Here is a 27,407-nt window from a genome sequence, read left to right as displayed (position 1 = left end):
AATGAAAAAAAAATACCCAATTAAAGGGTAACCGTCATTTTAATTTGTATTTCATAAATCAATAGTACACGTGAAAATAAGCAACTTTGTAATATATATTATCAGAGAAATGTGCTGCTTTCTCTGCCAAAATTGAACGGTCATTATCAAATTTCTCACTTCTGAGGTAAAATCTGTATTCGATGACGACAGACTTTGCCATTACTGAGATAGGAGATGGCGGCTGCTACTGATAAGATTCTATGAAGATGGGAGGAGCAGGAGGGAAGAGCTGTGTCTCTAGCTCCTCCTTACTCCCATCTGTGATGCTAGCCACTACTCACAGAAAAGCCGTGAGGTTTGGGTAGTCACTGGCAGCTCAGCACACCCCAGCCTCCGATTGGACAGCTGAGCTGTCCATCACCATACTGACAGCTCAGCACACCCCTGTCCTAGATTGGATGCCTGAACTGTCACTCACTTTATCCAAACACACTGATAGGTGGAATGGTCTACATAGAATCTTATTAGTATAAGCTGCCATCTCCTATCTCAGAAATGGTCAAGTCTGTTTTCACTGAATGCAGATTTTACCTCAGAATTGAGAATTTTGATCATGACTGATCAATTCTGTCAGAGAAAGAAGCAGATTTCTCTGATAACACATATTACAAACTTGCTTATTTTTAAGTATACTATTGATTTATGAAATAAAAATTAAAATGACGGTTACAGTATAATACAACCCTTGGCAAAAACTATGGAATCACCGGCCTTGGAGGATGTTCATTCAGTTGCTTAATTTTGCAGATAAAAAGCAGATCACAGACATGGCACAAAACTACGTTATTTCAAATGGCAACTTTCTGGCTTTAAAAAACACTAAAAGAAATCAAGAACAAAAAATGTGGTAGTCAGTAATGGTTAGTTTTTTTAACCAAACATAGGGAAAATATTATGGAGTCACTCAATTCTGAGGAAAAAATTATGGAATCATGAAAAACAAACAAACAAAAAACACTCCAGCACAGCACTAGTATTTTGTTGCACCACCTCTGGCTTTTATAACATCTTGCAGTCTCTGGGGCATGGACTTAATGAGTGTCAGACAGTACTCTTCATCAATCTGGCTCCAGCTTTCTCTGATTGCTGTTGCCAGATCAGCTTTGCAGGTTGGAGCCTTGTCATGGACCATTTTCTTCAACTTCCACCAAAGATTTTCAATTGGATTGACATCCGTACAATTTGCAGGCCATGACATTGACCTTAAGTGTTATTTTTCAAGGAATGTTTTCACAGTTTTTGCTCTATGGCAGGATGCATTATCATCTTGAAATATAATTTCATCATCCCCAAACATCCTTTCAATTGATGGGTTAAGAAAAGTGTCCAAAATATCAACATAAACTTGTGCATTTAATGAAGATGTAATGACAGCCATCTCCCCAGTGCCTTTACCTGACATGCAGCCCCATATCATCAATGACTGTGGAAATTTGCATGTTATCTCCAGGCAGTCATCTTTATAAATCTCATTGGAACGGCACCAAACAAAAGTTCCAGTATCATCACCTTGCCCAATGCAGATTCGCGATTCATCACTGAATATAACTTTCATCCAGTCATCCACAGTCCACGATTGCTTTCCCTTAGCCCATTGTAACCTTGTTTTTTTCTGTTTAGGTGTTAATGATGGCTTTCGTTTAGCTTTTCTGTATGTAAATCCCATTTCCTTTAGGCAGTTTCTTACAGGTCGGTCACATACGTTGACTCCAGTTTCCATCCATTCATTCCTCATTTGTTTTGTTGTTCATTTCCTGTTTTGGAGACATATTTCTTTAAGTTTCCGGTCTTGACGCTTTGATGTCTTCCTTGGTCTACCAGTATGTTTGCCTTTAACAACATTCCCATGTTGTTTTTATTTGGTCCAGATTTTAGACACAGCTGACTGTGAACAACCAACATCTTTTGCAACATTGAGTGATGATTTACCCTCTTTTAAGAGTTTGATAATCCTTTCCTTTGTTTCAATTGACATCTCTCCCGTTGGAGCCATGATTCGTGTCAGTCCACTTGGGTGTGATCACTCCTTTTTAGATGCAGACTAACGAGCAGAACTGATTTGATGCAAAAGTTATTTTTGGGTATGAAAATTTAGAGGGTGATTCCATAATTTTTTCCTCAGTATTGAGTGATTCCATAATTTTTTCCCTACGCTTGGTTAAAAAAAGTAACCATTACTGACTACCATATTTCTATGGAAAGCTGCCATTTGAAATGACTTTAGTTTTATGCCATGTCTGTGATCTGTTTTTTTTCAATAAAATTAAACAACTAAATGAACATCCTCCAAGGCCGGTGATTACATAATTTTTGCCAGGGGTTGTATAAAGAGTTGAATACGTTTCTTAAGCACATTCTGCACTGGGGAATTACACCGTCTTACAGCACAGAGTTGTATTCACCGATTCTCCTGGCTGCGCTTTTAATCTTGGACATATAATCAGGGCAGAACAAGAAACACATTGGTAGTAGTGAAAGGGGTGAGAAAACCTGGGGAATAACCAACCTTTCTGATCCATCCTTCATCTGGACTTTGGCATAGAGGACGTCAACCATTGCTGGATCATCATTCATATATTCTATTCCAGACACTTCCACTTCCAAAGGTTTCCCAGAGCAAATTTTACTTAAAATGAAATAATAAAATGTACAAAGCATTACTGACTATTTAACAATTTCAAAAAACATTCCATACTCATATATTAAATGGAAAGCGTTAGGCTATGTGCACACGTCAGGATTTCTTGCAGAAATTTCCTGAACAAAACCGGACATTTTCTGCAAGAAATCCGCATGTGTTTTTTTCACGTTTTTCTCATGTTTCTTGGGCTTTTTTTGCAGATTTTTTCGGAGGTTCCCAATGCAATAATATAGTGGGAAATCCGCAAAATTAATGAACATGCGGTTTTTTTTTACCTCGATGCGTTTTTTTCACGGAAAAAAAACGCAACATATGCACAAAAATTGCGGAATGCATTATCAATGATGTGATGAATATGTATGCGTTTTTAAGCGTTTTTAACGTGTTTTTATAGCGAAAAAACACGAAAAAAACCACGAAAAATCCGGAACGTGTGCACACAGCCTTAAAATGACGACGACCCGGCTGAAATGACAACTAAATGCCACTTGGCTCTGATAGACATACAGACATAAAACTGGGCACAGATGTTGGCAGCCAAAGGTACACAGGGTTACGGTCACAAATAACTAAACCCTGGTACATCAGAGCAGCAGATTTATGGCCCAGAACTTTAGGGTATGTGCACGCGTTCAGGATTTCTCACTTTTTTCACATTTTTCCCGCTATTTAATGCATTGGGAAAGCTCCGGAAAAAAAACGCGAAAAAAAATCGCGTAAAAAAAACGAGCAAAAAACGCATGCGGATTTCTGGCAGAAATGTCCGTTTTTTGTCAGGAAATTTCTGAAAGAAATCCTGAACGTGTGCACATACCCTTACTCCCACTGATAGACTGAATCTGGACATTGATTCAGGAGATAACCCCCTACAGCTTCCGATGGCTGCTCATTTGTTAACGAAGATAACGCTGCCTCCTCGCTTTTTTTATCCTGTCTTCCTCCTCCCCCATAGTCAGAGTGTCCCTGTGATGTCAGGTGCACGTCCAGGAAGGTCACGCCTGCGCATTACGACTGCCGTCGCTCCTCTCCACTGTTCTGCCCTTCTTTTGGCATTGGCTTCACTTTTGTTCTGCGCAGGCGCCAGAGAGTCACTGTTACTTCTGCTCCCAGTGTTCTCTGGCACGCCGAAAAGGTGCACGCCTGACTTCCTTCCTCCCGCCCTGCATAGTAAGCATGTCATTTGCACCTTTTCTGCGTGCAAGAGAACACTTGGAGTGGAAGTTACAGTGACTCTCCGGCGCCTGCGCAGGAGAAAGGTGAAGCCAATGCCCTTAGATGGGCAGAACAGTGAAGAGGAGCAATGGAAGCTGGAATGCCCAAATGCGGGACTTCTGGACGTGCACCCGACGTATCAAGGACATAGTCACTACGTGGGAGGAGAAAGATAGGATAATGAAGCGAGGAAGCAGCGTTATCTTCTGGGAACCTCCCCCCCAGCCTGAAATAACTCATTTCTATAAAGTAATAAAAGATAATTTGCCACAACAAATCATCATCCCTGAAAGATATAAGTAGGACTTTTTTTCAGCAGTCTATACCATGTGTGCCCAAATTAATAAGTCAGATCGCTCAAATGTGGTGACAGATTTACAGTTATTGAGGGAGCAATCAACAGGTCGCATGATAGGAATGCCCTTTAAGAGAAAGAGTTAAAAACTGCAGCAGCTGTCATCTGACTATCTGGTATGCAAGAGGTCCCAGAAATTGTCTCTGTTATAAAAGAAGCTATATACAGTATAAGGAGGAAAACCCTTTAAGTAGCAATTTCCTTACTCAAGAAATTCTTCTTTGCAGCTTTGTAGAAGTTGACAAGCCTGAGTCACTTCATTCTCATTAAGCAAAACCAAGGTCCCAATTGTCAGATGGAGCTTTGCAGGATTCTGGAAAATGGAGCTTTCCACGCCGTGGTCCTATGCAAGACAAAAAAATAACACATCTTTATACTTCTTCTGCGTGCCACTCTTATCAATATCCATTCTTCATGCACAATCAGTTCTCAGTATAATATCTTTATTACAGTACTGTAGATTTGCATTCTTCATTAGACACAGCAAAAAACACAGTTTTGAAGATGCCATTGCTGATAATGCGACCAACCTGTGGACAGACAGCGACAGGTGCTTTGAGCTTTATACCAGACCAGTATTTGTTACTACAGAGCACATCATGCACAAGGGTCAAACTCTGGCCCGCAGGCTCATCACATTTGGCTCACATGGAAATACCTGCAGGCTGATAATATTTGGCCTGCGAGGAAGGCAGCCCTACCACACCTATCCTGCAGTCTGAAGGAGCTGCATGTCAGAGACAAGCAAGTGCTCTTTGTAATGTTTCTTGCCAGCACTTCCTCAGACCGCCCACTGCACTGTCCAATCAGAGAAGGGAAGTCCCAGCAGGTGACCAGACAAGAGATGCTTCTGCGAAAGGATAGATAAGACCTTTCTTGGACAGTTCGGCTCTTTTTGGATCCTAAATGGATCCCTATTAAATGTGTGTTCACCAAAGGTGAACACATATTTAAGGTGACGTCAATATGGCTGAAATTCTGCCCCACCAGTTGTCGAAACCACGTCCATGTGTAGCCAGCCATTTAAATTGATGAATGGGCAGGGTTTATCACAGTAGATGTAGACACAGGAGATGTAAGGGAGTGCCGCACTGTGGAGAGCTTTGTGGGTGATAACAAGTACTTTGAACTTGATCCTGTAGTGAATGGGAGGCCAGTGTAATGACTGGTGAAGAGCGGACACATCTGAGTACCGATTAGCCAGATGGACGACCCTGGCTGCTGCATTAAGGATGGACTGGAGAGGGCAAAGTCAAGTAAGGGGGAGGGCCAAGTAATAGAGTGTTACAGTAGTCCAGGCGGGAGTGGATCAAGGTGACAGTGAGGGTTTTTGTTGTTTCCATGGTGAGAAAAGGGCTGATTCTAGAGATGTTCTTTAGGTGTAAGCGGAAAGAGTGGGCAAGAGATTGTATATGGGAGGTGAAGGAGAAATTGGTGTCAAAAGTAACACCCAGACAGCGTGCCTGCTGTCGGGGCATTATTATTTGTTTTTGTATTATTATTTGTATTTGAGTTTGACATCCCTGTTATAGAGGAATCAAACCATTTATCCCCTATAGAAACGGTCTTCCCAATGATTTCTAACATCATACATTTCTACAACATGCACATCAGTAGGAACCACATCACTGGCCCAAACATGAACACTCAAGTAATTCAGCAACTCTCCAGAGCTTCAACAAAGACCTTCACAGACATCCAATCATTGGAAATGCCACTTCGCAGCTCAACCTGTTCACATTTTTTAATTATTGAAAAAACAAACAGGAGTTAAATCATCTATATGTCAGAAGCATGATCTCCAAACATACTATCACAGTTTGGCTACCTGGCACGTATGATAATCCCACTGCAAGTCAATGATGGAAATCCAATACTGCATGACCTTCATTGTGTTTGCACATGGACGTGTGGGAAGAGCATGACAGTGCTACAAGTGGCATAAATACAACATCCCATAAACACACTAAACCGACAAGAAAATATCCTATATGGAAAGGATGTTTCTACATATGCACTGAAAAAACATTCACGGAAAGTCTATAGATCCCAAATGTTCTACCTTGGGCTACATGCAGTCCATGGCAGTGTAGCTGGACACAATGCCTGACCTCACATGCTGCCACCCTGGGATTTCTTATAGCAGTGTTAGCTGCATTTAGGCTTAAAAGATTATTCTCACATTTTTCGATGAGTAAAATTACAAAATGAATGTAAGAAGACACAGCTTTGCAATTTAACTCTTATTAAAAATCTTCTCCGTCCTCCAGAATGGAGGATTTTTTAATTCTATTGTGTACTGCTTGTTGTATAGGTCTACCAGCGGTGGCTGGTCTCCTAGGCAAGGAGCGGAGCGCATGCAAGTGTTTTATTACAGAGCTTGAAATTACATCTGGAGCGGTCTGGATTACTGAATCCTGCCGGCTTCACTGCCTCTGTGCTCCTTTGCTGCTGCAGATGCAAGGCTGCCTTTTTTACTAGCATGGATGATGGCACAGTCAGGGCTATGGGTGCAGTGATGCAGGTGTTCCGGGCTGTCAATAGATCAGGAGTGCACCGTCCCGTTCTCCCCTGGCAAGCAGGAAGCCAGGAGGAATGGGAGTGACAACCCTTTTAAGGTGCCCATACACCTTAGATGTTGGCCAACAGATATCTCCCCTAACACCGCCTTAGATACAAACATTTGGCTCAACTCAGCATTTACGTTTTCCCTATAGAAAGAGCACAGCAAGCGCCTGCCAAACTTAGGTTATACAGCTAGTGAAATAAGGGACAGGGTGTTCCAATTTTAACTGCCGAGACCTCTCTCCCCCCAAAATAATAAGTCAGCAGGCTGCCACACAAATGAGATGGCTAGTTGATTTTAGTACTATGTGTTGGGATCTTTAGGCCAGACTCTATCAGCATTAATAACTGATCGACAAGTCTTGGAGAGGCCAACTTCACATAAAAATGCATTGTCCAGAGATCTAAAATGTTTTCTGCTAACAAACACTAATTGTATTTCCTAATAATTTTCCATATACATACCAATGTCCCATTTCAGAACCCGTAGCCTCACTTCCGCTTTTGCTCCAACAGAAGCGTCTATGTGTCAGCACATGAAAAAAGCAGGTTTTTTGGCTACACCGTGCCCTCCTCTGCCTCAGCAATGAGAACACAGAAGAGAGGTTGCTTAGGTAATAAGCCAGGGGAAGGACGCTTTCAGACTGTACCGGATTGGAGAATTGGAGCTGCCATTGAAGTTGAGACCTCAATACTAGTGATGAGCGAGTGTGCTCGTTACTTGGGTTTTCCGAGCACGCTTGGGTGTTGTCCGACTATCTTGGGCATGCTCGTAGATTTATGTTTGCGTCTCCACTGCTGCATGATTTGCGGCTGCTAGACAACCTGAACACATGCAGGGATTGCCTGTTTGTTAGGGAATCCCCAGATGTATTCAGGCTGCCTAGCAGCCGCAAATCATGCAGCTGCGGCAACACAAACATAATCTACAAGCACGCCCAAGATACTCGGAGAACACACGAACATGTTTGGAAATCTCAAGTAAGAGCACACTCGTTCATCACTAGTTAGTACTTATTGTCACATTTAAAATGTATTAGCAAGTTTAGTTAAAAATATATATCCTCAATGCCCTTCAATAATGCATAAGTCATAAAAAAGGAATAATATACATAATTTACATCAATTATCCAAATTACATAATTTGTAAATAAACTCTTTAAGGAACGCTAAATGCTACCATTCTTGCAACTGGTTACGTCTTGTTGCAATTCTTCTTTTGTAAGACGAGCATGCACGGATGTGGTTTCCTTTACTATATGCAGGCAATGGAGGGTTACAATACCGTGCGTACGTAATAGCTACGTAATAGCACTAAAGCCATGCTACAGCAAAGAACAGAGTACATGGAAAGAGTCCTGAGTAATAATTAAGGAGCACTGCTTCCTCGCCATGGATGCTTTGCTGTAGATGGTGCTTTACACACAACTCACCAATGAATGAAACATATAAAGTGAACTGAGAGACAGAGCAATCGGAGGCACATAAGGGACAGTGAAGCACAAATGGCTCATGGGACATTTTAGGTTTTTTACATTAGAAAAGGGGCCACATTAAACACTTTCCAAGACTGGGCATGATCTAACAAGCTTGTTATCCTTAGTGACCAGGATGTCGTCGTAACGACGGGGCCCTCGTGATGACTTCACAGGTGCACCGATTGGAGGGGAGAGGGAGCCCCCTCCCTTCCCTGTACCTGCCTTCTTAATGCTAAAATCGATTTGCAGCATTTAGGGGGTTAAACTGTGAGTGCCGAGTGTCAGCGGTCAGATTCGCTGAAAACCTGGCGACGATCATACTGTATGTGCAAAACTGCCAGGACGTATCTATACGTCCAAGGTTGGGAACTCCTTACTAGTATTTAATAATGTATAACTTGCATTCTCTGGAAAGCTTAGCAGTCTTTAATGGCAGTATTCTATATCAGCCAAATGAGCCAAAAGAAGCGACAGATGAATGTTTTACAAATGAAGCATGATTTATGGCAATGAGTTAGCATTCAGCTATGTTGTAGCAGAAGCAAATTTAAGAGCCTAAAAGCGCATTTATTAACGCACAGCGCACAATAACTCTAAACGAGAAAAGGGCTCCGAAGCTCCTGAAGGCTCAATTACTGCAGAAAGAGGCTGGCTTATATACTGCTGGGTATATAACCTTCAGATTCCAAATGTTTTCATAAAAGTGGAGGGTTACATAGTGATAGCTTAAAATATAGTCCGACAGCTTTGTTAGTTCTGAAATCACTTGGTTATTTAGGAAGTAAGTCCCAGTAAAATAGGAAAAGATTTTTCCACCTCTTTTTTTTTTTTAAAGATATTGAAAAGCGTTTTACTAAAAAGAGTTGTTCATGTTCTTTAACATCTTGATAATGTATATATTGCTCAAAAAAATAAAAGCAACACAATCAGCACAATGTAACTCAAAGTCAATCACACTTCTGTGAAATTAATCTATCCAGTTATGAATCAACACCGACTGTGAATCAATTTCTCCTGCTGTTGTGCACATGGAACAAGACAACAGTAAAAATGATATACAGTTAGCAAGACAATCCCTATAAAGGAGTGGTTCTGCAGGGGGTGACCACAGACCATTTCTCTGTTCTCATCCTTTTCGACTGATGTTTTTGCTAGTTTTGCATTTTGTCATTGCTCTCACCCCATAGGTACTATAGGGTAGCATGAGGCGGTATCTACAACCCACAGAAGTTGCTCACGTAATCCAGCTCATCCAGGGTGGCACATCAATGCAAGCTGTGGCAAGAAGGGTAGCTGTGCCTCTCAGCACAGTGTCCAGATCATGGAGCAGATACCAGGAAACATGGAGGGGGCCGTAGGAGGGCAACAACTCTGCATCAGGACCGCTACCTCCTCCATTGTGCAAGGAGGAACAGGAGGAGAAGTGCCAGAGCCCTGCAAAATCACCTACTGCAGGACAATAACATCCATGTGTCTGCTCAAACTGTCAGAAACAGACTCAAAGAGGGTGGTATCAGAGCCCGACATCCACAAGTGGAAGTTGCGCTTACAGCCCAACAACATGCAGGGCAATCATCATTTGCCAGAGAAAAAGAAAAAGTTGGCAGATTCGACACTGGTGCCCTGTGCTCTTCACAGATGAGAGCAGGTTCACACTAAGCATGTGACAGACGTGACAGTGTCTGGAGACGCTGTGGAGAACATTCAGCTGCCTGCAACATCCTTCAGCATGACAGTTTGGCAGTGTGTCACTAATAGTGTAGGGTGGCATTTCTTTGGAAGGCCGCACAGCCCTCCAAGTGCTAGCTAGAGGTACCGGAATGAGTTCCTCAGACCCATTGTGAGACGATATGAAGGTGCAGTGGGCTCTGGGTTCCTTCTGATGCATGACAATGCTAGGCCTCATGTGGCTGAAGTGTGTCAGCAGTTCCTGCATGATGAAGGCATTGATGCTAAGGACTGGTCTGCCCATATCCCAGACCTGAATCCAATTGAGCACATCTGGGACATCATGTCTCCCACTAATGCCACGTTGCACCACAGACTGTCCAGGAGTTGACTGAAGTTTTAATTTAGGTCTGGGAGGAGATCCCTCAGGAAAACATCCACCGCCTCATCAGGAGCATGCTCAGGCATTGTAGGAAGGTTATAGTGCATTTTCACTGAAGTTGGATCAGCCTGAAATTTAATTTTCCACTTTGATTTTGAGTATCCTTCCAAATCCAGAGCTCCATGGGTTATTAATTTTGATTTACATTGATCATTTTGGTTTTTTTTCTCAATTCATTCCACTATGTAATGAATAAAGATTTGCAACTGGAATATTTCAATGAGTGCTATCTAGGATGTGGTATTTTAGTATTCCCTTTATTTTTTTTGAGCAGTGTATACATTGGGCATTTTGTTTTTCCCAGCTCTCATGCAGATCCATTATTCTCACATTATGGTAACACAAAAAAACATAAAAATATAAGTTTTGATGCAAAAGTAATCAAATTAAAATAAAAAATTGTGGCATCAACGTAATAGCATTGACAAACAAAATGCAGTTTTGGCCAACATTATTGGCACCTTTAATTATTTATTCTAAAAAAAGTCAACATCTTTAGACATTTTACATTTTAATAGCCTGTCTGAATACATTCACCAAAAAGTTGACCTGGAACTATCTATGCAGATATTTCCAAAAAGAAATAAACATGAAAGTATAAAGGCATGGACATGGCATGTTTAAAGGCACCCTTCCCTAATACTTGGCTGTGCAACCCTTGGTAATCAATATTTTTGCTGTCATCTTTGAGCTTCTTGCTCTTGTCTGCTTGTTGTTTTAACTCTTTCACTGCAAACCTCTCAAGGTCTTGAAAGTTCACATGTTTCAGCTCAATTGGATTTTGGAAAGCAATGAGTTCTAATCTGCTTAAGGCCAGTGTCACACTTGCAAGTGTAATGCGAGAAACTCGCGCAAGTCTCTCACATCAATATGCGGCACTGCCGCCAGCACTCGGGACCGGTGTGAGCGGCTGCATGTATTTCTATGTAGCTGAACGCTCCGGTCCCGAGTGCCGACGGCAGTGCCGGGTATTGATGCGCGAGTTTCTCGCATTGCACTCGCAAGTGTGATACCGGCCTAAAGCCTCATTCACAAGTCTGTGTTTAAACATGTACAGTTGTGGCCAAAAGTATTGACACCCCTGCAATTCTGTCAGATAATACTCAGTTTCTTCCTGAAAATGATTGCAAACACAAATTCTTTGGTATTATTATCTTCATTTAATTTGTCGTAAATGAAAAGACACAAAAAGAATTGTCCTAAAGCCAAATTGGATATAATTCCACACCAGACATAAAAAAGGGGGTGGACAAAAGTATTGGCAATGTTCGAAAAATCATGTGATGCTTCTCTAATTTGTGTAATTAACAGCACCTGTAACTTACCTGTGGCATCTAACAGGTGTTGGCAATAACTAAATCACACTTGCAGCCAGTTGACGTGGATTAAAGTTGACTCAACCTCTGTCCTGTGTCCTTGTGTGTACCACATTGAGTATGGAGAAAAGAAAGAGGACCAAAGAACTGTCTGAGGACTTGAGAAACCAAATTGTGAGGAAGCATGAGCAATCTCAAGGCTACAAGTCCATCTCCAAAGACCTGAATGTTCCTGTGTCTACCATGCGCAGTGTCATCAAGAAGTTTAAAACCCATGGCACTGTGGCTAACCTCTCTAGATGTGGACGGAAAAGAAAAATTGACAAGAGATTTCAACGCAAGGTTGTGCGGATGTTGGATAAAGAACCTCGACTAACATCCAAACAAGTTCAAGCTGCCCTGCAGTCCGAGGGTACAACAGTGTCAACCCGTACTATCCGTCGGCGTCTGAATGAAAAGGGACTGTATGGTAGGAGACCCAGGAAGACCCCACTTCTTACCCCGAGACATAAAAAAGCCAGGCTGGAGTTTGCCAAAACTTACCTGAAAAAGTCTAAAACGTTTTGGAAGAATGTTCTCTGGTCAGATGAGACAAAAGTAGAGCTTTTTGGGCAAAGGCATCAACATAGGGTTTACAGGAGACAAAAAGAGGCATTCAAAGAAAAGAACACAGTCCCTACAGTCAAACATGGCGGAGGTTCCCTGATGTTTTGGGGTTGCTTTGCTGCCTCTGGCACTGGACTGCTTGACCATGTGCATGGTATTATGAAGTCTGAAGACTACCAACAAATTTTGCAGCATTATGTAGGACCTGGTGTAAGAAAGCTGGGTCTCCCTCAGAGGTCATGGGTCTTCCAGCAGGACAATGACCCAAAAAACACTTTAAAAAGCACTAGAAAATGGTTTGAGAGAAAGCACTGGAGACTTCTAAGGTGGCCAGCAATGAGTCCAGACCTGAATCCCATAGAACACCTGTGGAGAGATCTAAAAATGGCCGTTTGGAGAAGGCACCCTTCAAATATCAGGGACCTGGAGCAGTTTGCCAAAGAAGAATGGTCTAAAATTCCAGCAGAGCATTGTAAGAAACTCATTGATGGTTACCGAAAGCGGTTGGTCACTGTTATTTTGGCTAAAGGTTGTGCAACCAAGTATTAGGCTGAGAGCGCCAACACTTTTGTTTGGCCCATTTTTGAAGTTTTGCGTGAAATGATCAATGTTTTGCTTTTTGCTTCATTCTCTTTTGTGTTTTTTCATTTAAGACAAATTAAATGAAGATAATAATACCAAAGAATTTGTGATTGCAATCATTTTCAGGAAGAAACTGAGTATTATCTGACAGAATTGCAGGGGTGTCAATACTTTTGGCCACAACTGTAAGTGAAAAAATAGTACAGGTGTCAGTGTTTTTCATGGATGGATAGATAAATGACAAAGTTTCTCTGATACTTTGCATTGTTAAACACGGAAAGCACACGGATGCCGTCTCTATGCTGTACATGTTTTCACGGACACAGACCTGTATTGTCCTCTTTCATCCATGATACTGGAAAAAAATGGACACACACTCTGTGAAAAAACATGAACATGTGAAAAACATCATACACTACAATAGGTACATGTTGTATTTGTGAAAAAAGGATACATACATTGGAGCCCCACAACATTATGTATCCTCCGCCATGTTTCTTTGTAGGTAGGGTTCATTTATCTTTATAGGTTTAACTCGTTTGTCTACAAATATAATGAACTATTCATTGCCAAATAGTTTGGTTTCATCTGACTATAGAACATTGTTTTTAGACGGATTAGGATTTCTCTATATAATTCTTGGCTGATTTCAGTCACTCTTTTTTATGCCTTTCTTGAAAAATTCTGCATAGGTTAAAACCATCACTACAGATTTTTATAGCTCAGCCTAAAACGTTTTTTGGATGGTGTACTTGGTTTCTTTGCCACATTTCAAAAAAAGGGTTCTTTCACCAGTTTTCCTCTTTCAACCACGACCCGGAAGGGTCTTGATTGTTCCGTGAAAAGCACATTTGTTGATAACATTCAAACTGTTGAAATTGAGGTGCCAAGGTCTTTGGAATTAGTCTTGTATTCCTTACCTTAGACTGCTTGTACTTGGTGATAATAGCATTTCTGGTCAGACAGCTTTTGGTCTCTAACATTTTGAACATGAAACTAGGAATAAAATTGACCTTTTTAATCATCAAAGCTATTATTTAGAGGCTGATTAAAGAAGAATATTCACACCCCCAAAACAAACAAATATTCACTTTTGGGGACTGGATTGTCTGTGTTATCCCTGCTCGCCAGGTTCTCCACTTTTGAATGACAGTGAGAGTGCGCTCTTGCAGGCTCATCACTACTTGTCAGAGACGGCGAGATACCGCACTCTCACTGTGCATTGAAAAGAGTATTGCACAGTGACATGGTAGCTCATACTGAGCATATGTTGGAATTGACAACCGACGCATGGTCAGTAGAGTAGGCACTAGCCCTGCCCCTGAAATGGACATGACTGATGAATCTTTGGCTTTGTTTGAGAGTGGGGAGAGAAGCTATGACATTGACTGCAGCCTCTACCCGCTGATGATTTCCTGAACTGTCATCAAACTGGAAGTAGGTAAAAAATAAATGAAGTAGTTCAACAGAGTAGAGCAGGAACAATAGGACTTTTAAACTAAAAAAATTAGAAAAGTGATTATATTATTATATTAACCCCTTTCTGACATTGGGCGTAATAAAACGCTGATGTCGGACACCCTCCCATTGATGTGGGCTCCGGCGGTCAGCCCACATCTTTTCCGGCACATGTCAGCTGTTTTGAACAGCTGACATGTGCCACTATCAGCCGCTGGAGGAATCGCGATCCTCCCGCAGCTGTTAACACGTTAAATGCCATTGTCAAACTCTGACAAGTGTTTCCGACAAGCGTGCTGGAAATCCCGCCCATCAGTGACCCCGTCACGTGATCGCAGGCCACTAATGGGTTGGCATGACAACCAGAGGTCTCCAGCAGACCTCTATGGTTGTCACTACCAGATTGCTATGAGCGCCACTCGGTGGTCAGCGCTCATAGCAAGTGAGCAATTCTGCTATATAAAGGCAATATGATCATCGCCTGTATGTAGCAGAGCCGATCAGGTTATGGCAGCTTCTAGTCTCCCATGTAGACTATTGAAACATGCCAAAAGTAAAAAAAAAGTTTTTACAAATATAAAAAAAATATAAAACTTCAAACCACCCCCCTTTCGCCCCATTCAAAATAAAACTATAAAAAAAACAAATATACACATATTTGGCATCCCGCGTTCAGAATCACCTGATCTATCAATATAAAAAAAGAATTAACCTGATCGCTAAATGGTAGAACGACAAAAAAAGTCAAAACGCGAGAATTACTTTTTTTGGTTGCCGCAACATTGCATTCAAATGCAATAACGGGCGATCAAAAGATCTTATCTGTGCCAAAATGGTATAATTAAAAACATCAGCTCAGCGTGCAAAAAATAAGCCCTCACCCAACCCGAGATCACGAAAAATGGAGACACTATGGGTATCGGAAAATGGTGCAATTATTTTGTTTTTTTAACAAATATTGGCATTTTTTTCAACACTTAGCTAAAAAAGAACCTAGACATGTTTGGTGTTTATGAACTCATAATGACCTGGAGAATCATAATGGTAGGTCAGTTTTAGGATTTTGTGAACATAGTAAAAAAGCAAAACAAAAAGCAATTGTGGAATTGCACTTTTTTTTGCAATTTCATTGCACCTGGAATTTTTTTCTCATTTTCCAGTACATGATATGTTAAAACCAATGGCGTCGTTCCAGAGTTCAACTCGTCCCACAAACAACAAGCCCTCACATGGCCATATTGACTGAAAAATAATAAAGTTATGGGTCAAGGAAGAAGGAGGAAAAAAAAAAAAAAGCAAAAATGAAAATACCTCTGGTCATGCAGAGGGTTAAACAGCTGAACACTTAGGATTAATTCAATGTTAGTGAGTGACAGTAAGAAGGTGGGGACAGTGATGCCAGTGCTGATTGGGTGCCAGGCTCATGTGTTATAACATCTGCTGGAATGGTGCTGGCATGGGAGGGGAGTATATATTTTTTTTATTTTATCGGGACCAAACATTTAGATCAACAAGGAGGTGTCCTATTAGTGGACAACACCTTGAATCTTTTTAAAATAATTTAGAGAGAACTTGACACAAAATGTAGTAATGACTGCACAGTGGAATAAAAACGTTTTTTTTATTTTCTTTTTATTTCGCCACTGAGTTAGCAATCAAATATTTGGCACTTAATCAGTTAACTTTAGTTGAGTACAAGTGGGTGTTATCAGATAATTTTCACTGGAGGTGTGTACTTCTTTTCTCAGTAGGATGCTGACCAATCATAAGCAGACAGCAACATAGAAGTGCAGAAGGACCTCTGATGACATCATCAGTGTCACATAACCTGATGACACATGTCCTGCCTTGCAGTGTATCCAACTTAAATAAGTACTGAAGATATCTTACACAGCACAGAAGCTTGGACCTAATAGCGATCCCGTATAAAGCACTTTCAGAAAGGTATAAATTAAAAGAATTTAAACACCAGTGAAAATAGTCCAAAAAAGGCCAAATGCAATAATAGGGCCTTTTATTTTTTCTTAAAGCTTATTTGCAGCTTTTTAGTGCAAAAAGCCACAAGTTGCAAAATTTAAGGAAGGGGAGGAGCAGAGGGAAATAAGAATGTAAATAAAATCACTCAAGTGGAGGACTGGAGTACATTTGCGCAAAAATGTTGTGACTGGCAATTGATGAATCAGCCAAAAACTCCCAAACCCCACACTGACAAGTACACTGCTCAAAAAAAAAGGGAACACTTAAACAACAGAATATAACTCCAAGTAAATCAAACTTCTGTGAAATCAAACTGTCCACTTAGAAAGCAACACTGACTGACAATCAATTTCACATGCTGTTGTGCAAATGGAATAGACAACAGATGGAAATTATTGGCAATTATCAAGACACACTCGATAAAGGAGTGGTTCTGCAGGTGGGGACCACAGACCACATCTCAGTACCAATGCTTTCTGGCTGATGTTTTGGTCACTTTTGAATGTTGGTTGTGCTTTCACACTCGTGGTAGCATGAGACAGACTCTACAACCCACACAAGTGGCTCAGGTAGTGCAGCTCATCCAGGACGGCACATCAATGCGAGCTGTGGCAAGCTTTGCTGTGTCTGTCAGCGTAGTGTCCAGAGGCTGAAGGTGCTACCAGGAGACAGGCCAGTACACCAGGAGACATGGAGGGGGCCATAGGAGGGCAACAACAAAGCAGCAGGACCGCTACCTCAGCCTTTGTGCAAGGAGGAACAGGAGGAGTACTGCCAGAGCCCTCCAAAATGAACTCCAGTAGCCTCAAATGTGCATGTGTCTGCCCAAATGGTTAGAAACAGACTCCATGAGGATGGTCTGAGTGCCCGATGTCCACAGATGGGTGTTGTGCTAACAGCCCAACAGTGCAGAACACTTGGCGTTGGCCACAAAACAGCAGGATTGGCAAATTCGCCACTGGTGCCCTGTGCTCTTCAGAGACGAAAGTAGGATCACACTGAGCACATGTGACAGATGTGACAGAGTCTAGAGACGCCGTGGAGAGCGATCGGCTGCCTGTAACATCCTTCAGCATGACCAGTTTAGCAGTGGGTCAGTAATGGTGTGGGGTGGCATTTCTTTGGAGGGCCGCGCAGCCCTCCATGTGCTCACCAGAGGTAGCCTGACTGCCATTAGGTACCGAGATGAGATCCTCAGACCCCTTGTGAGACCATATGCTGGTACGGTTGGCGCTGGGTTCCTCCTAATGCAGGACAATGCCAGACCTCATGTGGCTGGAGTGTGTCAGCAGTTCCTGCAAGATGAAGGCATTGAAGCTATGGACTGGCCCGCTGCTTCCCCAGACCTGAATCCGATTGAACACATCTGGGACATCATGTCTCGCACCATCCACCAACATCACATTGCACCACAGACTGTCCAAGAGTTGGCGGATGCTTTAGTCCAGGTCTGGAAGGAGATCCCTCAGGAGATCATCCGCCGCCTCATCAGGAGCATGCCCAGGCATTGTAGGGAGATCATACAGGCACGTGGAGCCCACACACACTACTGAGCATCATTTCCTTGTCTTGAGGCATTTCCACTGAAGTTGGATCAGCCTGTAACTTCATTTTCCACTTTGATTTTGAGCATCATTCCAACTCCAGACCTCCGTGGGATATTAGTTGGGATTTACATTGATTTATTATATTATTTATTTTTTTGAGCAGTGTATATAAAAAACAAAGAAACAAATGGACTTTAAAAAAATGCAAACTAAAAAAAGAATAAGGCACAAATAATAGGTTTCAAATACCAGTCAAAATGCAACCAGGTACTATGTTTGGAATAACACTGTATGTGACACCTAACGTGAAGCATATTTCATTCTTACTCATTTTCCACTTAATTACATCATTAAGTACAAATATATCAATATAACCAAAAGCAAATGATCCCAGTGTGAACACCCTGCATGTTTCAGAAATGACTCTGCTCATGGCCTTGGAACGGCGGTGTGCCGCAGTGTTCTCAGAGGAGTCTCTGATGCGTGACCCCAATTACAAGAGATGCTGTACCTCTGACGCAGACACGGCATTTCAGCACACTATTTGGTAGGAAATCAGTCTTCAAAGTGTATTAAATCGTTTACTTTCATACTGTACACAAGCCTTCTGTCTTTCTTTTTTTGTTTCTACCTTGGATTGCCTTTCCCATCAACAATATCCAAAGCAGATGAAAGCTGTGCTGTGGTCTGGGATATCTTTTATCTTGAATTAATATGGAAATTGAAGAAGTCTACCGATTCCATGACAATAAATGACAGAGAAATGAGTTTCCAAAAAGGAGCAAACAGAAGGAGCAGCTCCGCCAGTGAAAGCGGCTGCCCGCCTGTTGATTTCCCGCGCATATCTAATCTGGAGCAGATATTGAAGTCAATTTAGAAGAAAAACAATGCAGAGAGTCATTCTACTCTATTGTATTTTTGTCAGCACCGCTTGATGATAATTTGCTTTTCCATCTCAACCACATCCTCTGCTCAGCTCTGATTACGATCAGTGGAAACAGGCGCTATTAATAGATTCTTCTCGTTTTAGAAAATAGTTTCTACATTTTTTGGTATGTTTTAAAGGGAATCGGCTAGTAAGATTTACTCCCCCCCCCAAAAAAAAAACCCCTCATCTATGGGCATGCAGGAAATGCTTCCTTTGACACCTTTACATCTTCCATCTGTTGCTGCATTCGCGAGTATTTAGCATTAAATTCTCATTCAAATTCGGTGCTCTAAGCATGACTTTAGCTTGATTGATATCTCAGTGTCTGATTTCCTAGCCTAGAGCCTGAAGTCACACAGTGAGCTATCAATCAAGCTAAGAAGGCTGGTGCAAGGCGAGGAAACACCCTGGGGAGGCAGTGACTCTTTAAATGCTCTGTCACACCCAGAATACTTTACTCATTTGCATATTAAATAAAAAGCTAATAGCTAATGAATGAAGCATCAGATGTATAAGTGTAAATGGTTAAACATTTCAAATACCTGCATGACCTGTATGACATTCAGTTAGAGAGCTTTGATTTTACTGACTGAGTCCCTTTCAAAACTGTGTTCATACCAGTCTCCTTTGATATTCCCTCTGTATATGGAAATATCTATGTACAGGGCCACCATCAGGGCATTACTGTCGTTACTGCTGTATGGGGCCCAGATGCAGAAGGAAAGAGGGGGGCCCGAACTCAGTCCAGTCCCCCCCTTTTCTGCCTATGCCCATCGGGCCCCAGGGTATAATGAACTATTGTGTGACAGCGGCGGCGCACATCTCGGCACAGGGAGCCTTCCTCGAGCTGCACAGTACAGCTGTACAGATCCAAGGGAGTCCCTTCACCTCTTCTGTGACGCCCTAATGATGGCGCGTAAGTGGTGACATCATGTATGCGCCAGCATGAATGTGCGCTGCTTGCCAGGACACCAGAAGCGGAGCTGCACCTGCAGGGGATCGTATGAGAGGTATGTTTTAAGAGTTTTTTTTTTAATAAAGTGAATTAAATGGGCTTGGGGGGAGCAAATGTTGATGAATTGAGGGTGTTGAATGGCGGACAGTGAATGATGATGTATTGAGGTGGGAGAGCGCAAATAATGATGAATTGGGGGTGGGAAAAAACAAATTAAAAATTGAAGGTAAAGGACAGGAACAGCAAACCATGACTTGAGGGAGGGGGATGGGAAGAGCAAATCATGATGAATTGAGGGTGGGGAGTGTAAGTAATGGTGAACTGAAAGTGGGGTACAGCAAATGATAATGAATTGAGGGTAGGGGAGAGTAAATGATAATGTATTGAGGATGGGGAGACCAGATGATTGAGGGTGGGGGTGGGAGAGAGAAGACATGAAATAATGAATTGGGGTGGAGGGATGGTGAAAATATAATGAATGGGGGAGCGGGAAGTACAGAGTGAGGGGATGCAGGTGTGTGACTGGTATTGAATTGGGGGAAAGAGTACAGGTGCTAATTTGATATATTTACTGGGTGGGGAAAGTGGCTATTTATAATTAGTGGGTGCACAGTGGTGGATTACAATTTATACTTGGAATGGTGGGTTACACAATAACTAGTTATATATTAATGGTGGGTGCATGTCTGTATTCAGCTGCATAGTGTAGAAGTTGGAGAAAAATTGGAGAATGTTCTCTGGAAGCGGTGCTCTAGACAACTGTGGTTATTTTCTACAGAGACGAGTCCTGGCTGGAAGAAGTGATTGACATATAATAATAATTATCTTTATTTTTATATAGTGCTAACATATTCCACAGCGCTTTACAGTTTGCACACATTATCATCACTGTCACCGAAAGGGCTTGCAATCTAAATTCCCTATCAGTATGTCTTTGGAACGTGGGAGGAAACCAGAGTACCCGGAGGAAACCCACCAAACACGGGGAGAACATACAAACTCCTTGCAGATGTCTGGGATTTGAACCCAGGACTCCAGCGCTGCAGTGCTATCCACTGAGCCACTGTGCTGCCCATGATCTGAGGTCAATGAAGAAGAGAAGCGAAAATGAAAAAACTAGAGATGTCACTTATGAGTCAGTGTGTTACTTGTACACCTACACTATACACTGTGTATATACAGCTCTGGCAAAAATTAAGAGACCGCTGCAAAATTTTCAGTTTGTCTGATTATTCTCTTTATAGGTATATTTTTGAGTAAAATGTAAATTGCTCTTTTATTCTATAAACTACTGACATCATGTCTTCGAATTTTCAAGCACTAAATTTTGTATTTATTTTCAGAAAATGAGAAATGGTCAAAATAACAAAAAAATGCATTGCTTTCAGATCTCAAATAATGCTAAGAAAACAAGTTCAAAATAATTTAGAAACAAGAATACTAATGTTTTAACTCAGGAAGAGTTCAGAAATCAATATTTTGTGGAATAACCATGATTTTTAATCATAGCTTTCATGCGTCTTGGCATGCTTTCCACCAGTCTTTCACACTGCTTTTGTGTGACCTTATGCCACTCCTGGTACAAAAATGTAAGCAGTTCTTCTTTGTTTGATGGCTTGTGACTATCCATCTTCCTCTTGATTACACTCCAGAGGTTTTCAATGGGGTTCAGATCTGGAGATTGGGCTGCACATGACAGGGATTTGATGTGGTGATCCTTCATCCACACATTGATTGACCTAGTTGTGTGGCATGGCACATTGTACTGCTGGAAAAAACAGTCCTCAGAGTTGGGGAACATTGCCTGAGCAGAAGGAATCAACTGTTTTTACAGGATAACCTTGTATGTGGCTTGATTCATACGTCCTTCGCAAAGATTAACCTGCTCAATTCCAGCCTTGCTGAAGCATCCCCAGATCATCACCTATCCTCCACCAAATTTCACAGTGGGTGCAAGACACTGTGGCTTGTACGCCTCTCCAGGTCTCCGTCTAACCATTAGATGACCAGGTGTTGGGCAAAGCTGAAAATTAGACTCATCAGAGATTACCTTACTCCAGTTCTCTATGGTCCAATCCTTATGGTTTTTGGCAAACTTCAGCATGGCTCTCTTTTGCTTCTCATTGATGAAAGACTTTTTTCTAGCTTTACATGACTTGAGCCCTGCCTCTAGTAGCCTGTTACAAACTGTTCTTGCCATACACTTCACCCAAGCTGCCATTTGCCATTCCTTTTGTAGGTCGCTTGATGTCATCCTGCGGTGATATTTGAATAAGATGACGGTCATCCCGGTCAGTGGAGAGTTGTTTTCGCCCTCTGCCGGTCTGTAGCTTTGTTGTTCCCAATGTCTGCTGCTTGACCTTGTTGTAATGGACTGTTGTCTTAGAAATTTTAAGGATGGAGCCAACATGACGCTCACTGTATCCCTCTGCTAACTAAGCCAGAATTGAGCCCTTTTTTTCTCACTCAAGACTTTTCCTTTCAACTCCTTTGGCATGATTAAAATTTATTTTTTTATTCCTATTACTTTTGGGATATTACTAGCACTTTTTTGCCATCCAGCTTGCCCTATTGCAAGAGGATTGTGAACACCACAGCAGGGTTTTTTATACTTTGCTTTGTTAAATAAGATTTGGTTCAGGTGATCACATAATCAGAAGAAAGTAGAATGAGGCGTACTCTGGTTGGAATTCAACTGACACTGGAATGGAATGGCTGTCAGACATGAAGAGAAGCTGATTTTTATAAAACTGTGCAGTGGTCTCTTAATTTTTGCCAGAGCTGTATATATATGCACTATATACAATGCAGTGGTATCCACGCTGTGCAGTGATGAGGCAGCAACCCAGCAAAGTTCAAAGCAAAACATGTTTAACGTCCAAACTCACACAGTGCACAGCACATGGTATCCTCCGGAAGAGGGCCGGGAAACACAACAGTCCATAAGTGCGTCCGGTTGCTGAGGGCGACTGCACCACCGTATCAGAATGCAGGGTGCCAGGAGTTCGCTCTGCTTGGCTCTGTGGTCCTTCACACAGGCTGAGTTTTTGCAGAGCCGTCCACTCTGCTTGCTGCTAACGCCACATTGACCCACCCAACCCTCCGCTGCAGGGTTTTTTACAAAAGAACATGTGGCTGTCGGCCACATGGAAAACCCGAGCCAGGAAGGAAACAGACTGCCTCACTACCATCCTGTAGTCCATTTAAAAAAAAGCCCAGAGCAGGTTTTTTTATATCTGTCCTGGACACATAGCATGCCCAAGACCAATACTCACTTTTATTTTGCATTGCAATCACAGCTATGCATGTAACTGCAATGCACTCCCATAGCCTCCATATGCTTTTCACATCCTGGAGGACACATAGCGCCCCTCGCATATAACACCTGTCACTGCCTTACAATATACAGATATACACTATATACAGTGTATATGTCACTGATGATCCCTGTATTACCTATACACTATATACAGAGCTCCTGTGTATAATGTCGCTGGTGATCACTGTATTATCTGTACATTGATACTGTATACAGAGCTTCTGTGTATAATGTCGCTAGTGATCACTGTATTACCTGTACACTATATAGTATATACAGAGCTCCTGTGTATAATGTCACTGGTGATCACTGTATTACCTGTATACTGACACTATATACAGAGCTTCCGTGTTTATTGTCACTGGTGATCACTGTATTACCTGTATACTGACACTATATACAAAGCTCCTGTGTAAAATGGCACTGGCGATCCCAGTATTACCAGTATACTATACATTATATACAGAGCTCCTGTGTATAATGGCACTTAATGTAATATTAGTATTGTTTTTTTATTATTATAATTTTTTAATATTATTATTATTATTTAGTATTCTGTTATTTTTTGATCGGTATTGCAGTATTTGGTTACTATGTTATGGTAATATGTGGTCTGGTCACAGTGTGGTGGTATTTTTACCTTGTATGTGCTATTATTGGTCATTTTAAAAATATTACTTGACACATTCCCTTAAAGAAAAATATACCTAAAAAGAGTATTGGTTATATTAAGAAATGTTTAATAGGTTAAAGTAGCGTAGGGCCTGGCCAAAAGAATCCTTGTCGTGGTGGCGGCTTAAAGGGAACGTGTCACCAAAACTGTGCTGAGTAACCTACAGACAGTGTCAGGTTGGTGCCGTTATACTGATAAAAATTATACCTTGGTTGATTAAATCCATCTTGTGGTTGTTGCTTAATCTTTATTTTCAGTTTTCAGTTAATGATATGCTTGTTGTTCGGGGTGGGACTTCATGTGATGCTCTTGTTCCATATGCATCTGTATGGCTTATGACAAGTAACTGATTCCTCAGTACTAAAAGCGGATAGGATCAGGCTCAACCACTGTTAGGTGCTTAGGGGTAAAACGGTAAGACAATACAAAAGTATGGTCCACCATACTATGTATTCCCTTACCTCCATTTATGTACTTTTCTATCTGCTCCATTTTAACACCATTTCTTATAATCTATTACCTTTTTTTCTTTCCAATCCTCTTGTTTCCCCACCCAATCACTACAACACCATCTCACTTTCACAAATGGTTTCAGCATGCACACCAGATAATGTTATATAGTAACTAGCTATTGAACCCGTTCTACGCCCAGGTGGCGAGCATTTATATTGGTATATGGTCTCCATCCTGGTATGTGTTGCTTCCATCCTGCGCCCTAATCTTGTCATGTGCTGCTACCATCTTGCGCCCCCATCCTGTCATGTGCAGCCCCCATCCTGTTTTGTGTGCCTCCATCTTGTGATGTGCTACTGTCTTCCTGAGCACTCATCCTGTCACGTGCTCCCATCCTGTACCCCAATCCTGTCATGTGGTGGTCCCATCCTGTACCCCAATCCTGTCATGTGGTGGTCCCATCCTGTACCCCAATCCTGTCATGTGGTGCTCACATACTCCACCCCAATCCTGTCATGTGCTGCTACCATCATGCGCCCCCATCCTGTCATGTGCTACTCTCTTCCTGAGCACTCATCCTGTCATGTGTTCCCATCCTGCGCCCCCATCCTGTCATGTGCTGCTCCCATCCTGCGCCCTTATCCTGCCATGTGCTGCTCCTATCCTGTGCCCCCATCCTGTCATGTGCTGCTCCCATCCTGTCATGTGCTGCTGCCATCCTGCTCCCCCGTTCTGTCATGTGCTGCTCCCATCCTGTGCCCCCGTTTTGTCATGTGCTGCTCCTATCCTGAGCCCCGATTCTGTCATGTGCTGCTGCCATCCTGCGCCCCCATTCTGTCATGTGCTGCTCCCATCCTACCCCAGTTCTGTCATGTGCTGCTCCCATCCTGTGCCCCCATGCTATCATGCTTTGCTCCCATCTTGAGCCCCCATTCTGTCATGTACCATGTACTGCTCCCATCCTACGCCCCAGTTCTGTCATGTGCTGCTACCATCCTGCGGCCCCATTCTGTCATGTGCTGCTCCCATCCTGCGCCCCCATTCTGACATGTGCTGCACCCATCCTGTGCCTCCATTCTGTCATTTGCTGCTCCCATCCTGCGCCCCCATCCTGTCATGTGCTGCTTCCATCCTGCGCCTCCATTCTGTCATTTGCTGCTTCCATCCTGCACCCCCGTTCTGTCATGTGCTGCTGCCATCCTGCACCCCCGTTCTGTCATGTGCTGCCCTATTCTGTCATGTGCTGCTCTATTCTGTCATGTGCTGCTCCCATCCTGCGCCCCCACTATGTCATGTGCTGCTTCCATCCTGCACCCCTGTTCTGTCATGTGCTGCTGCCATCCTGCACTCCCGTTCTGTCATGTGCTGCTCTATTCTGTCATGTGCTGCTCCCATCCTGCGCCACAGTTCTGTAATGTGCTGCTCCCATCCTGCGCCACCGTTCTGTAATTTGCTGCTCCCATCCATATGCCCCATACGCTGCTCCATAAAGGTTGATGGCCCCCATAAGATGCTCCATAGTATATGCCTCATATGATGCTCCATAAAGGTTGATGGCCCACATAAGATGCTCCATAGTATATGCCTGATATGCTGCTCCATAAAGGTTGATGGCCCCCAAAAGATGCTACATAGTATATGCCTCATATGCTGCTCCATAAAGGTTGATGGCCCCCATAAGATGCTCCATAGTATATGCCCTGTATGCTGCTCCATAAAGGTTGATGGCCCCCATAAGATGCTCCATAGTATTATATGCCCTGTATGCTGCTGCAATAAAAAAAAAATAACATACTCACCTATCGTCGCTGGGCGCCGAGTGCTGGGGGGGGCCTGAGCAGGCGGAGACACCGGCACGCTGTGGGGGGTCAGGTGCCTGAGTCGCCGCTAGCTCAGGCCCCCGGCACTTGCTATAGTCACCTGGCCCTGATCCACTGCTGCGTGCCACTCCGTCTTCCGGGTCCTCTGGCTGTGACTGTTCAGTCAGAGGGTGGCGCGCATTAAGCGCGTCATCGCGCTCTCTGAACTGAACGTCACAGGCAGAGGATGTGGAAGACAGAGCGGCGCGCATCGGTGGAACGGGACAGGTGAATATAGCATACTTACCCTCCTGGCACGTCCCTGCTTCTCCGTTGGAGATCGCGGTGTGCGTTCAGTGATTACGCATACCGCGATCTCCTGGGCTGCGTCATTCTGTGGGGTCCAGACTGCGCCGGCGCTTGCGCAGTCTATAAAGGCTTCGGACAGAGTGACGCTCCCAGCGTTATATTATAGATATCATATGTAGAATATGTGAGATAATTAAAACATGTACCTATGTTTTCTTTTGTTTATTATTCTTTTGATTTTGATTGTAATATTTTTTTTTGTTATTATGTATGAACAGATTGGAAACGTTGGAAACCATTCTCTTTTGCACAAGATAAATTAAAAACTATGAAAGCAACAGTTCTGTCTTCACGTTTTTGGAGTGTGCCGGGGTTAGATCTTTTGTACTGATTCCTCAGTGACCTGCCCCCTACTTTACATACTGATTGCTATATGTATTCAAGGAAAAAAATCACATTCAGCAGGCAGATGATGCAGCATGATCGCATCTATAATATGCATTAGATTGTTTTATTTAGTCATATACATTTATTTTGAAAAAAAAATGTCTCCACCCAGATGGCAGTAGCATCTATCGGATACTGCATATTACAGATGTGAATGTGATTTTTTTTTGTTTTCTTTTCAATACATATAATAATCAGTATGTAAAATAGGGGGCAGGTCAGTGAGGAATCAGTGACCTGTCATAAGCCATACAGATGCATATGCAAGCAGAGCACCACATGAAGACCCCCCACAGGCCGCCCCAAAGCACAAGAATCTCATTAACTGAAAACTAAAAATAAAGATTAAACAACAATCACAAGACGGATTTCATCACCCAGGTATCATGTTAATCAGTATAACGGCGCCGACCTGACACTGTCTGTAGGTTACTGTGCACAATCCTCCTGACAGGTTCACTTTAAAAAATATTTTGCCCAAAACAAAAGTTGATGGCTATGTATGGGATATGGTGTTCGATGTGAACTGTTAATGTGTGATTGGCGAGGAAGTGGTGCAGAAGTGGACTTTTTCCAAGTGTGTGCGGTGGGACTGTGGAAGGTTTGAGGTGTGGAGGCGGGACTGGCTTGTCTTG

The 27,407-nt window shown here is 42.5% G+C and overlaps 1 protein-coding gene across 2 annotated transcripts in view; it reads right to left on the bottom strand.

Moving 5' to 3' along the window:
- Positions 1-27,407, bottom strand: part of ASCC1 (activating signal cointegrator 1 complex subunit 1) — a 370,687-nt gene that overhangs the window by 213,566 nt on the left and 129,714 nt on the right. For both annotated transcript variants that reach the window (XM_077259130.1, XM_077259131.1), the window contains 2 exons: positions 4,457-4,593; positions 2,549-2,668 (listed from right to left, as the gene is read on the bottom strand). In XM_077259130.1, coding sequence (XP_077115245.1) covers positions 2,549-2,668; positions 4,457-4,593 — 257 coding nt within the window. The remainder of the gene's footprint in view (positions 1-2,548; positions 2,669-4,456; positions 4,594-27,407) is intronic.

Source organism: Ranitomeya variabilis, chromosome 4 (assembly GCF_051348905.1).
Source record: "Ranitomeya variabilis isolate aRanVar5 chromosome 4, aRanVar5.hap1, whole genome shotgun sequence".
Taxonomy (NCBI): domain Eukaryota; kingdom Metazoa; phylum Chordata; class Amphibia; order Anura; family Dendrobatidae; genus Ranitomeya; species Ranitomeya variabilis.
Note: the sequence above shows the minus strand (reverse complement) of the source record. Positions and strands in the feature narration are given on the sequence as shown.